The 14,301-nt window shown below is 37.4% G+C and overlaps 1 protein-coding gene across 1 annotated transcript in view; it reads left to right on the top strand.

Moving 5' to 3' along the window:
• POLR2D (RNA polymerase II subunit D) overlaps positions 1–11,320 on the top strand; it is a 19,106-nt gene extending 7,786 nt beyond the window's left edge. Inside the window, exons 2-4 of the mRNA XM_004387038.2 lie at positions 3,112–3,292; positions 8,836–8,931; positions 9,917–11,320. Coding sequence (XP_004387095.1) covers positions 3,112–3,292; positions 8,836–8,931; positions 9,917–9,995 — 356 coding nt within the window. The 3' untranslated portion in view covers positions 9,996–11,320. The remainder of the gene's footprint in view (positions 1–3,111; positions 3,293–8,835; positions 8,932–9,916) is intronic.
• Positions 11,321–14,301: the final 2,981 nt, after the last annotated feature.

Genomic DNA, 14,301 nt, shown 5'->3' with positions numbered 1-14,301 from the left:
TGATACAAGGAAAAGATTAGTCCAAAGGACTAATGGACCACAGCTAGCACGGCCTCCACCAGACTGAGTCCAGTACAGCTAGATGGTGCCCGGCTGCCACCACAGACTGCTCTGACTGGGATCACAATAGAGGGTCCTGGACAGAGCTGGAAAAGGATGTAGAACAAAATTCTAACTCACAAAAAAAAGACCAGATTTATTGGCCTAAAGGAGACTGGAGAAACCACGAGAGTATGGCCCCCAGACACCCTTTTAGCATAGTGGTGAATTCACTCCCAAAGTTCACCGTTCAGCCAGGGGTTGGACAGCCTCATAAAACAAAATGGGACTAATGAGGCACAGCAGTCCAGGGACAAGTACTAGTAGGCAGGAGGGGACAAGAAAGCTGGTGATAGGTAACCCAAGGTTGAGAAGGGGCAGTGTCGACATGTCGTGGGGTTGTTAATCATTGTCATAGGGCAATATGTATACTAACTCTTTAATGAGAAACTATTTGTTCTGCAAACCTTCATTTAAGGCCCAAAAAAAAAAAATTTTTTTCTATGTAAGATCAAATTGACAACAGCAACTCAAAAGATTTGATGGGAAGCGTAAGAGGCAGTGAGTTGAAGATAATGGTGATGGAATAATTTGGAAAACGATAGTGAGAATAGCAGCACAACTGGAAGAAAATAATTGATGTCACTGAATTGTACATGTAGAAACTTTTGAAATGGTGTGATTTTGTGTATGTATATTTTAACCAAATAAAAGAGTCCTCCAAGGTCGAGAAGGGAGAGTGTTGACATGTCGTGGGGTTGTTAACCAATGTCATAAAACAGTATGTGTGCTGACTGTTTAATGAGAAACTATTTGTTCTGTAAACCTTCATCTGAAAGTACAATAAAAAAAATGTATATTAAAAAAATAAAAATAAGAACCAGAATATCATGAACTAACTGATGTTCAATGAAGAGTATATGTGATGAAAAAAAAAATGCTATAACGAAAAAAACAAACAAACCTGTTGCCATCGAGTCCTTTCATACCCTATGAGACAAAGTAGAACTGCCCCGTAGGGTTTCCAAAGAGCAGCTGGTGGATTCGAGCTGCCAACCTTTTGGTTAACAGCCAAATGCTTAACCACTGCGCCATGGGGCGGTAATTAAAACAACCCGGTACTGGTATGTTAATAGACGTATAGACCAATGGAATAAAATAGAGTCCGGAAATAAATTCGTACATCTCCGGTCAACTGATTTTCGACACGGGTGCTAAGTCCATTCAATGGAGAAGGAGGAGTCTCTTCAACAAATGGTGCTAGGAAAATTGGATTTTCACATACGGAAGGATGAATCAGGTCCCATGCATCACACCATATACAAAAGCCAATTCAAAATGGATCAAGCACCTAAATATGAAAACTAAAACCGTAGAATTCTTAGAAGAAAATGAAGCGAGATTGTGAGACCTAGTTTTTAACAATAGATTAAGTATGACAGCACAAGCAGTAAAAGACAAAATAGATAAATGGGACCTCATAAAAATTAAATACTTTTGTTAATCAAAGGACTATATCAACAAAGTGAAGATATAACCTACAGATCTGGGAGAAAATTTTCGGGAGTCACGTATCTGATGTTAGATGCCGTCAAGTCAGTTTCAACACATAGCGAGCTTCCCCATAGGGTTTTCTAGGCTGTAATCTACAGGAGCAGATTACCAGGTATTTCTCCGTGGAGCTGCTGGGTAGGTTTGAACCGCCAACCACTGCACGACGAGGGCTCCTTATATATATGATAAAGGTGTAAAATCCAATATATATTAAAAAAACTTTTTACGACTTAACAGCAAACAGACAATAAAGGTTAGCAATAAAGGTTGTGCAACATGAAAAATATAATCAGTATCTCTGATGTGGAAATTGTTGAATTGGTGAAGGTTTTGTTTTTTATATTTTCACCACAATAAAAAATAGTTTTTGAGTGCCTATTATATTCAGTAGCAATAAGTGTTTTTCAAATAAAAATAGTTTTTTATTTGACCGTTCATGTTGTAAAAGAATGAAATCTTGTCAGCAAAGCGAGGCTGTTCCCTGGACCATGACATACTCTGATGGTGGTGTCAGTGATTGTCCTAATAGTAAGCACAACTTTATCGCATGTAAATGCAAAACACAAGTAATATGGGATTTTCTTCACTGTTGCTTCCTCTTGATTATTGTGGGGTTATAAACACGAATAAGACATGGTCCCTATTCTGGGGAAACTCACTGATAAATGGGAATGGTAGATACAAACCCGCTCTAACACTTTGTGATGAATACTAGGAATATATGTTCCTATGGGAATGTAGGGAGAGAATGATTTTCCCAAAGGGATAATAGCATGTTTAACAGTGCTTTCCTGAAAATACAGGAAAAGGTTAACATATGGAAAGGAGACCTGGGCTGGCTTTCTTTCAAACCTAATTTTTAAAGATTACTTCTAGGTATTCCTATTGGTCAAGAGAATTCTTTTAAATGAATATCAAGGGCAAGAGATTTGTATAAAATGGTGAATATTTGAATTGAGTTTAGTTGATGGGTTGCCTTAGACTGTGAAATCCAGAGGGTAGGAGCTTCCAGCCCTTTGTTCAGTGCCTAGTAGTACGTAATACATGGTGACCTGGTTTAATAGTACGTAATAGATTCGTGAAGGTACAAAAATAGAATTGGGGGTGCATTATTCATTTGTATTTACAGACAGTTGGCCCTGCCTAGTATGTGGTAACTCTTAAAATCGAGAGTATAATATTAGCATTATGGAAATATAAAGATTCATGTAAGCTAGAAGTAAATAATTTCTGGTTATACTCCATTTTGAATTCAGTAACTAGACTAGACTTAAGACAATGATGTATCATTTAATAGCATGTCTAGGTCAGGTTCCTTGATGTCAGAACTATCAGGCCAAATTATCTAAATTGTAGAATCCAGTAGACTCCAGTGTACCTTGTGATGTTCTAGTGTGGATGGAGGTAGCAATGTGGAGTATAAAGCCTCTGAATTTGTCCGGTATTGTGAAGACAGATATAAAAAGAAATTTAGAAATAGTCTTTTGAATGAATATTTATCTGATGTGCTTCTCACAGAGTTTGAAACAGCTGAGACACTTCTAAATTCAGAAGTTCATATGCTTCTAGAGCATCGAAAGCAACAGAATGAGAGTGCAGAGGATGAACAGGAACTCTCAGAAGTCTTCATGAAAACTTTAAACTACACAGCCCGTTTCAGTCGTTTCAAAAACAGAGAGACCATCGCCAGTGTCCGCAGGTAAGTGCTAAAAGAAATGTATTAATCCAAAGTATTGGGCATCTGAAGGAGCCCTGAGGATGCAGTGGTTAAGCACTCAGCTGCTAACCGAAAGGTCAGCTTTTCGAACCCAGCAGCCACTCCACAGGAGAAAGATGTGGCAGTCTGTTTCTGTAAAGATTATGGCCTCAGAAACCCTATGGGGCAGTTCTACTCTGTCCTGTAGGGTCCTTATGAGTCAGAATTGACTCAGTGGCAACAGATTTGGTTTGTTTTTTTTCATTGAGCATCTGCATGTAGAATGCTATCCTCATCCTCCCCCTCCCCCGCAATCATCTATGAGTTTAATGTAACTAAAGCAGTGTTTTTGTCAGAAATTTTTTAATTCCTTATAAGGAACTTTCTGTTAGCATTTTGATGAGTGTAGCTCTCCAAATCTTTTTCCATGCATTCACATACATATACATACAGCTAAAGATACATATATACACACACACGTATATATATAAATATCCGTATGTGTACGTGTGTATATATATATCCATATACATATGTATGTGGATATATATATACACATATATGCATAGCATTGTTTTGTGGAGGTTTTTTTGTTTTTAAATAGGCTTATTTAATTTGTTATTCATCTAAAGTGTCTTAGAGATCTTTGTATAATGCATATAGGTCTGACTTGTGAGGACCATTCTTTCTGCATTTTGTTTTGCCTTTCACACAGTGACTGACTTTTAGGACTTCTTTCAGTTGGGTTGGATGTACCTTGGGAAACACAGCGATGTGTTGTGGCATGTAGGAGGCCACAGGGAAACAGCTCATCTTCCTAAAGTATCAGTTTCACTCGATGGTAGGTAATTTAAAACATTTTAACATTAAAGCAAGCATACCGGCATATTATGGAGTAAGACAAAAAAATGTACATGAATTTTTAAATTAAATCATGAGACTTAAAAACTTGAAGTTTTAGAAAGCCATTTAAGCCTGTGCTTTTAGGTTCCCTGGGTGGGACAAACATTTGTTTGTTCTACTTCGGTGAAAATGTTTGAGCAGTAGTGTCCTAAGGAAAAGGCAGATGGACAAAAGGCAATAATACACAGATATTTTTAGAGAGCTATTTATACTAACTAAAGATAAAAAAAGCTAAACATTAAGCATTGATTAAATAAATTGTGGTAGATCCATTTGATATGGAGTACTTTATCACCTTTAAAAATTGTGGTAGAAAATGAAATTGAAAGATGTTCACATCTGTTAAGTGTGGGGAAAATGAAGGTAATAAAACTATGTAGGAATTATACTCTGTTTTTAAAATTGTGTGTGTATATATACATGAGGAAAAGATTGGAAGGAAGTACGTAGAGCTTCATACAAAATTACAGACTATTGGACCTAAACAATGACTTGCATAAATGAAGGTAGATGTACGTATTCATGAGTAAGAAGTCTTAATATTATAAAAATGTTGCTTCTCTCCAAATTATGTATACATTTAATGCCATTCTAAGCCTCTAAGGGATTTTTTAGGGTGAGAGGAAGTTTAGTAAAATGATCTTAAGCTTATATGAATTACCAGTACATTTTCAAAACAGAATGGCAATACTTAAAATAGTGTCACTTTGGCATCAGAATAGACAGATCATTGGAACAGAATAGAAAGTTCAGGAACAGACTCAAATATGAATCTACTGTCATATCAGTCCAGTAAATTAATGAGGAAATATTTTGAAGCAAAGTTTCTTATACCTTACAACAAAATAAATTCCCAGAGGCTTAAATATTTAAATGTAGACTATGATTCATAAAATAGCTAGAGGATAACGAGAGTGAATGTATATATTATCTTGGTTGTGGTATGGTCAGCAAATTTCTAAGTGGGGGAAAATTGATAGATTATAGTTGAATGTAAGCTTCGTGATGGCAGGAACATCATATCCACCACTGTCTGGATCTCATTGTAGGCACTAAATAAATATCTGTTGAATAAATGAATTTGCATACACATCTTCCCTATATCAAATAAAATACTATATGTAAAACTTAAGTATGAGTAAACTTGAAAAGCGTTGATGTCTTTATTCTTAAAAGTTCTTACAAATAATTAAGAAAGGTGACACTCAATTTTGAAAAATGGGCTTAAATTCTATAAATGCTCAATTTACTTAAGAACTTCAAATGGCTAACTTTTATGAGATAATGTTCATTCTCAAGAAAATTTTTAAAAATGGTAATATGCCTAAGTAGATTTAAAGGATTAAAAAGTAGTAGTGGTGGCCTTGAGATACTCCATAAACCTTGACCCAAAACTAACCCCTGAGGGCACCTTTTAGCTAAATAACAGATTGGCTCATAAAGAGTATTACCAATGAGTACTATGCACTTTCAAAAAATCATAAGAGACCAAATAGTCAACAGTTAGTCTAAAGCAAGATGGAATGGTAAGGGGACAGGGAAACCAGATTACTGGAAGCAAAACATTCAGAAGGGAATTAATGAGAATATTAAAACATTGTGAAAAATGTAACCAATGTCTCTAAACAGTGTGTACAGAAATTATTTAATGGGAATTTAACTTACTATGTAAACTTTTAATGAAAATAATAAAATATTGTTGAAAAATAATGATGGTGAAATATTTTGGAGAAGGATAGCTATAATGCACAACATAAAAAGTGTATCCAATGTCACTGAATTGTAAATATGGAAGTTGCTGTAAACAGCTACTTGCACTCATCGCTGCTTGGAGTGTACATTGGTAAAGCCCTTTTAGGACACACTCTGCCACTATGTCTCAGAAGCCTTCAAAAGAGGCATATCCTTTGAATAATTCTCCTTGCAGGAATTTGTCTTTAGAAAATACAGTAACCAACCAAGTGTACATAGAAGTATTCGTATGCATTTACAATGATATTCAAAAAGTATTATTAAAAGTGTTCCAATTAAAATACACAAAAAATACGCATGCTCCTTAGAAGCAAGTATGGCAAGACTTCATCTCATGTACTTTGGACATGTTTTCAGGCAGGACCAATCCCTGGTGAAGGACATTATGCTTGGTAAAATAGAGGGTCAGTGAAAAAGAGGAAGACCCTCAATGAGGTGGATTGACACAGTGACTGTAACATTGGGCCCAAGCATAACAACAGTTGTGAGGGTAGCGCAGGCAGAGTTTCATTCTGTTGTACATAGGGTCGCTATGAATCAGAACCGACTCAATGGCACCTAACAACAACAACAACATTTGTGTGTGTGTGTATTTATATGCAGGTAGCCCCCGATTTAGAATGACTCTGTTGTGAGTCGGTTCTGATGTATGTAGAATACCTCTTTTTCTTTTTTTTATTATTGCCATTTATTATCAATGTCTTATAAATCCAATCATTGTTTGTCTTTGGGGTTGGAAACATTACATATAAACAAACTTACAGGTGTATTTTCATATATACATAAAAAATACCCAAATCACAAAAATTTACCCTAGCCATGAAAAAGAGTTAGACGACATTTGGTGGTAATAACTCCACTTGTGGAAGGGTCTGGATCATCTGGATTATCCCTGGGAATGGGGATGGCGTTTCTAGTCAGAAAATTAACAAGAGTTGTCCCTATGGTCGTCTTTTTTTCTTCATATGTTTCCTGGTAACATCTCACTGCTTCCTGAATCTGCCTGTCGACTTTGGCAAAGCAATCAGCTTTTGGTCCGTGTTTTCAAGCACCTGATTTCCCTTATTTAGTTTAGAAAACTAAATCCATATGGCAGTGATTTGCACAGAAAATCATAAAATTGAGCACCTGTGAGTGAACATCTGAGAATAACATCAGCAAATTACATGCTTCAACATTTTATGTAGTACATATTACTAATGATAAGATGTACCCCAGAAAAAATAGGACAGTTTTAAATGTGGTTTGTTGTAACTTGAATATGTCATAAGTTGGGGACTACCTGTGTATATACATGCGCACACATGTATACGTATATGTGTATTTGTTGTTAATGTTGGTTGCCATCAAGTCGATTCCAACTTATGGCGATCTCGTGTGCAGAGTAGAACTGCCCCAGGTTTCTAAGGCAGATCTTTCAGCAGCAGAACACTAAGCCTATCTTCCAAGATGCCTCTGGGTGGGTTTGAACCACCAGCCTTTCTGGTAGTAGTCAAGAGCTTAACTGTTTGTGCCAAGCAGGGACTGGCTCTTTGTCTCTCTCTCTCTCTGTCTCTGTCTCTCTCTGTCTCTGTCTCTCTCTCTGTCTCTGTCTCTCTCTCTCTGTCTCTCTCTCTCTGTCTCTCTCTCTGTCTCTCTCTGTCTCTCTCTATATATATGTACGTATGTATGTATGTGTAAATAAGTAAAAAGGGAGGGGAAATCTTCATAAACTTTTTAACATTGATTATTTCTAGATAGTAGCATTTTTCACCTTTGTGGCAATTTTTTTGGTATTTGTGTTTGTAAACAACCATATATTCATTTTACTGTGAATCCCACCATACACATCCACCCAGTACATTATGAACCTCTTCCCATGTCACTAAGTGTGCAGTATTTTCTTTATGAAATGAAAATCCCTTTATTAAATGATAAAAAGCTACAAAACCAATGTGTATATTCAGAAACAAAAGTGTTTGGAATGATGTACTAAAATGATAACATTGTTTATGTCTTGGTAATGTTATGGGTAGCTTTAATTTTTCTGTCTTTATAAAGTTGGAACAATGACTGATGTGCTTGTAATAGAGTGATAGGCACAGTAAACATTTTATTTCTTAATGGTTAATTAGGATTATTGAAGGTCCTCTCTGCAACTAAACTTATTAGAACCCGTTGCCTTCGAGTCGATTCTGACTCCTAGCAACCCTATACGACAGAGTAGAACTGCCCCATAGAGTTTCCAGGGAGTGCCTGGTGGATTCGAACTGATGACCTTTTGATTAGCAGCTGTAGCTCTTAATCACTACACCACCAGGGCTTCCCAAATTTATCATAGATGAGCTTTATTTTAGGATCTTGTTTGTTGCCGCCGAGCTAGATGCGTGACAATCCAAGATCCGTGTTGTATTAACTGTTCTTTTTAATGTAGTTTGAACATTTTTAGTACATTTAAAATAAGATGCTGTTTACACATATATTTGCACAAAGTAGGGCATGCCTGTATTTATTTAATCTTAGATAAATTTTAAAGACAATTCTATCCAACCCAAAATTAATAATGAAGGAAGGGAGCATGGTAAGGAAGAGCAGGGAGCAACAAAATCAAATCCTGGGCCAAAGATTTTTGTATGGTCCTTGAGGTGTATAGTGGTTTTTCAAAGGTTGTGGTACCAGGGCCTAGTCTGCCCTGGGGAGCACCCTTCACTTTCATTGTCTCTATCTGACTTCTCCAGAACTTCCTGTTCTTCAGGAGTAGAAACAGGAAATGATTTGAAAGCAAAATTTTGCAGCCGTACCTAGCCTTATTGGAATGATTGTGATACTCTGCTTCTTTTTTTGCTAGGTATATTTGTTTCCCCTTTTTCTATTGATCATTTTTTCATTTTGATTTTCTTCCCTATGATCAGCTTGTTGCTCCAGAAAAAGCTTCATAAGTTCGAGTTGGCCTGTTTGGCCAATCTTTGCCCAGAGACTGCTGAGGAGTCCAAGGCTCTGATCCCAAGGTTAGTAGTGGATATAGGTTTTATGTGTATTGGATAGATTCATACAGGTAGAATTATTCTGTCTAAAAGATGTGTGCATTTAAAATTTAGATAACGTCAACATTGAATATGAATGTCTTTGATTATATGAGAATGATGGTTTTATACCACAAGTATTAGCAACAAGGTAGAACAGCTGGAGCTCTTGTACACTGACTGAATGGTAAGAGTGTAAATTAGTACCGTCACTTTGGAGAGCAATTTGGCAAAATCTAGTAAAGTTAAAGATGAACATACCCCATGACCCAAAAATCCTTTCCTGGGTACATGCCCTAAAGCAGCTCACGCTGGTTTACGAGAAGACATATTCCAGTGTTCATTGCAGCATTGTTGGTGATGGCAGAAATTTGAAAACAGTCTATCAGTGAACAAGAGAATAGATAAATTTGTCATTGTATATTGATACAATGTGTATTACATAGCAGTGAAAAAATTAATGAACTAGAGCAACATGGAATAATATGAACAAATGCTGAAAAAATTTTAAGAGAAATTGCAGGTGAGTACATACAGAATGATGCCATTTATAAAGTTTAAAATCAATGCTACATATTGCTTATGGATACATATATGTATAGTTAGGTATAAAAATATGTATAAGACTGAGAGTAGTGGTTACTTCTGGGAAAGGGAGGGAGAAGTCTTAGGATGGAGCGTGTACACAGGACCATCAATTGTTTCTGTCAGGTTTTCTTAAATCAAGCTCAAATAGGGCTAATTGTTGAGCTTAACTTATTTTCTCTGCTTTTATATGTTTGAGCTATTTCATACTGTTTTTAAAAGGAAAAGAAGCAGATAGAGGAGAAGTGTAGTTGAATGGTAAGGATGTCAGTGTTTAGGCATAAATGGAAAGTTGGGCACATTGTGCTCACAGGTGAGCATACAGTGAAGACTGTGGGAGACTTGTCATTCACTAAATCACCCATTTCTTTTGGTTTTCTTGTAGCCTGGAGGGGCGGTTTGAAGATGAGGAGCTGCAGCAGATTCTTGATGATATCCAGACAAAGCGCAGCTTTCAGTATTAATCTTGAAACATCCTGGTGGGACCATACCCCTGGTACAGCACCATCTTCGCAGGGCCTTGGCTGACCTGCACAGAAATACTACTTCAGAAAACAGCTTAGTTTTGGTTTAGGTTGCCATTTCAAACTTGACTGTTAGACCACGGTAACCATTTCATCTTCAGGGGCCTTGCGGTGGCTTCCTGAGCTTGCTAAATCTCCAGCCTCTAGGAAAGGTTAGGTAGGGTGATTTGCATATAGGCCATGCTATTGACTACCTCATCCCATGGTATTTGGCTCCTGTGTTATTTTTTATCTTTAATAATTCTTGTTTTAATTTCAGTGTGTTTATAGTTTTTGAAATCAGAGTAGAACATGAGAAGAAGCTTACCATGGAAAACAGTTAAACCAAGGTTATCTGGGCTGGGTGTTGTGAGGCCCGTAGCCTTCAGGTAGGCAGATAGCTTCACCTTCTTGGACTGTCAGAGGATGTGGATTTGGAGTACATGTTCGTGAAGAACTCACTTTGTCACCCCAAATTAAGATTTTTCTTTCATAGGTCAGACTTGAAAGTCTGAACACTTTGAAGTCTCCTCGTGTGGGGCGTCCATGCCACATCTCTGGGCTTGTTGGGTAGTAATAGGCAGTCTGTGATGGGCGGGACTTGGAAGGAAAGAGTCTGCTGCTTCTGGAGCCATTGCAGTGAACATACTTGATCTAAGGGTAGTTGGGAGAAACGCTTTAAAAGCTGTACATTATAGCTTTGATTTCTCTGGAGGGAGTTAGTACATGCTTTCTTCACAGTGTGGGGGTTTTTCTTTGGGGCACTTGCTGTATTCATGATCCAAGGAAAAGACTGGGGAAAGAACAAAGTTGGCTCTAAAGATCAAGATTGTTTTATGTCACCTGCTGGCTAAGTCAGAAATAAAGTATTTTTATTTTCATAAGCTCTTGTAGTTTTTGAAATAACATGGTTTCTAAGTAACCAACTTTTTTTTTTTTTTAAATAGCTCATGCTTTTGTCTGGCTTTATCATAATTTAATCAATTACAAATAATGCTGTAGTGATTATGCACATGTATGAATATCTGTGTAGGTTAAATTCCTTAGTCCAAGGGACAGCATTTAAAATTTCGATAGAAATTATAATCCTTTCATATTAAACTCCAACTAAAAATGTCCATGAGTACCTGCTTTCTCATACAGATATAACCAATTTTTTTTTTTAATCTTTGCTTATCAGGTAGATGAAAAATGGTATGGTATCTTTCTAGTTTTAATTTTCATTTAATTTATTATGAATGTCTTTGAGCTTTTTTTCATATAAGTCGTTGAAAAACCTGCTATATTTAATTTCCTAGGGCTGCCATAACAAGTTACCACAAACTGTGGCTTCTGGAGGCTAGAAGTCCGAATTCAGGGTGTTGGCTGACCCATGCTCTCTCTGAAGGCTCTATGGGAAGACCTTGTCTTGTCTTTCCCAGCTTCTGGTAACCCCAAGTGTTCCTTAGCTTGTGGTACCATAACTCTGCTATTAGCCTTTGTCTTCACATGGTTGCTGTCTTCCCTGTGTCACTGTATGTCTCTTCTCTTATTATAAGGACGCCAGACATTTGGATTCGGGCCCATTCTACTCCATTGTGACCTCATGTTAGCTACTTATATCTGCAAAGACCCTACTTCCAAATAAGGTCACATTCATAGGTGCCAGGGGTTTGGGAGACACAATTCAAGACATATCCCCTGTATTTTTTTCTTTTTTTTTATACTTTATTTTTGTTGTTAAGAATATGCAGCAGAACATACAGCAGTTTAGCAATTTCTACATGTACAATTTAGTGACATTGATTACATTATTCAAGTTGGACGACCATTCTCACCTTTTCCGTGTTGTTCCTCCCCTATTAACATGAATTCACTACCCCCTAAGTTTCATATCTCATCTTTCGATTTACTGTTGTCATTTTGATCCCATATAAATAGATGTTAAAGGAGCACAGTGCTCAAGGCAGACATTCTTTACTAGTTAAAAGTATTGTTTGGTTATAACAAGACTTCAGGGAATATTTTTGGTTTAAGGTTTAAAATGTAAAGATTATCTCAGGGCAGTAGTTTCAAGGGTTCATCCAGCTTCTATGGCTGCAGAAAATCAGGCTTCTAGAGAATCTTTGATCAAAATGTTCAGTAATGGTAGATGGGCACCATCCAGTTCTGATCTCATGGCAAAAGAAGCAGTCGTTCATGGAGACCATTAGCCACACATTCCATTTCCTCTTTCTCTTCCTGACTCTACTTCCTCTGTTGCTCCAGGCAAACAGAGACCAATTTTTGTACCTTGGATCTCCACATGCAAGCTTTTAAGACCTCAGGCACTACACAAGGAACTAGGAGGTTGGACAGAAGCACTGAACACGTTATTAGGTCAAGTAGGATGTCCCATGAAACCCTGACCCGAAACCTCCAAACCAAGGAACCAAATCCCATGAGGTATTTGGTTGTACATAAGCAGCCTCAGCAGCTACTCTTTTTTCTAATCGTTGTAAATATATCTATCACACAACTTTTGGCAATTCAACTTTTTACTAGTGTACAACTTATTGACAGTAATTATAATAATCGACTGTGCAGTCCTATCCTTAATCAATGTGATTTTTCTATTATGGTAAACTGAAACCAACATTCTTGATCAGTGTTTAGAGGAAATAATCTATCTTATCCTTGGACAACTTCACGTCTTTGAGTCTCAGTGTTCTCAATTGTAAAATGTGGATAATAATAGTATGTGTCCTGTGGATTTTTTTTAGAAGATTTAATGAGAAAATTATGAAGAGCCTAGTGGTATCTGACACATAGTATACTACTAGTAAATGTTAGCTGGTATCTCATATGAACATGATGTATAGATAATAAGTCAGCTTCTGTAGAAATTAGTGAAAGAATTTTAGCATGCTAACTGACACTAGTAAATCAGACTATCTTAGTTATGTGGTGCTGCTATAACAGAAATACCACAAGTAGATGGCTTTAACTTAAAGAGAAATTTATTTTCTCACAGTATAGTAGGCTAGAAGTTCAAATCCAGGCATCAGCTCCAGGGGAAGGCTTTCTCTGTTGCCTCTGGAGGAAGGTCCTTCTCATCAGTCTTCCCTTGGACTAGGAGCTTCTCCACACAGGAATCCTGGGTCCAAAGGACACGCTCTGCTCCCAGTGCTGCTTTCTTGGTGGTGTAAGATACCTCATCTCTCTGCTCACTTCTCTCTTTTATCTCTCAAAAGAGATTGGCTTAAGACACAGTCTAATTTTGTAGATCTCATCAATATAACTGCTGCTAATCCATCTCATTAACATCATAATGATAGGATTTGCAACACAGGAAAATCGCGTTAGATCACAAAACGGTGGACAGTCACACAATACTGAGAATCATGGCCTAGCCAAATTGATAACACGTATTTTTGGGGGACACAATTCAATCCATGACACAGACTGTGATAACAGTCCAAAGTGCTTGCTCCTTAAGTCTCCAGGTAATTTTCGTAAGAGGTGGTTTTGTATGCAGACTGGCACCCGTGGTGAAGTGGAAGAGCACAGACTTGGAGGACAGACCTCAGTTAAAATCCAGCTTATGTGCTGTGTGGCCTGAGAGGACTGCAGTGCCACTGATCTGCATTCCCTAAAGCGTGTAAAGTGCCTAGCATATAGTTAGGCAGTAACAAATAGTAGCTATTAATATGATTGGAGCCCTGGTGGCACAGTGGTTAAGAGTCGGCTGCTAACCAAAAGGTGGGCAGTTTAAATCCACCAACTGCTCCTTGGAAACCCTATGGAGCAGTTTTACTCTGTCCTATAGGGTGGCTGTGAGTTGGAATCAACTTGACAACAACAGGCTATGTCTAGTAATATGATTAAAAGCAGATTTTTTAAAAAGCTCACACTAGGGAGTTATTTGCAAAGGCAGTTTCATGCTATATTACAGGTTCAGACCCTGGTTGGTACATTCTGCTGAATAGTCATTGTGCTCTGCATCTTGCTGTTCAGGACAGTCTGCAGAAGACCCCACAGAATCCTTAGTCATCTGTAAACATTGTTAGCAGAAAGAATTTCAGGATGCATTGAAAGCAAAATGTGTGTTGGCAACCCACCAGAAAACTAGAAGAGCCTTTTCTAAAAATTGTAGTTATTCTGGTTTTGTTCAAATTTAAATTTGAGGCTTGAAAAATAGCATTACAACGTGGGGCCTCAGTACAAGCTATTTTTAGTGAAGGTATTAATGTTTGGGGTTTATTTTTGTTGTTGAGACTATATACAACAGAACACACACCAGCTCAGC

This window comes from Trichechus manatus, unplaced genomic scaffold (assembly GCF_000243295.1).
Source record: "Trichechus manatus latirostris isolate Lorelei unplaced genomic scaffold, TriManLat1.0 scaffold00179, whole genome shotgun sequence".
Classification (NCBI taxonomy): domain Eukaryota; kingdom Metazoa; phylum Chordata; class Mammalia; order Sirenia; family Trichechidae; genus Trichechus; species Trichechus manatus.
Note: the sequence above shows the minus strand (reverse complement) of the source record. Positions and strands in the feature narration are given on the sequence as shown.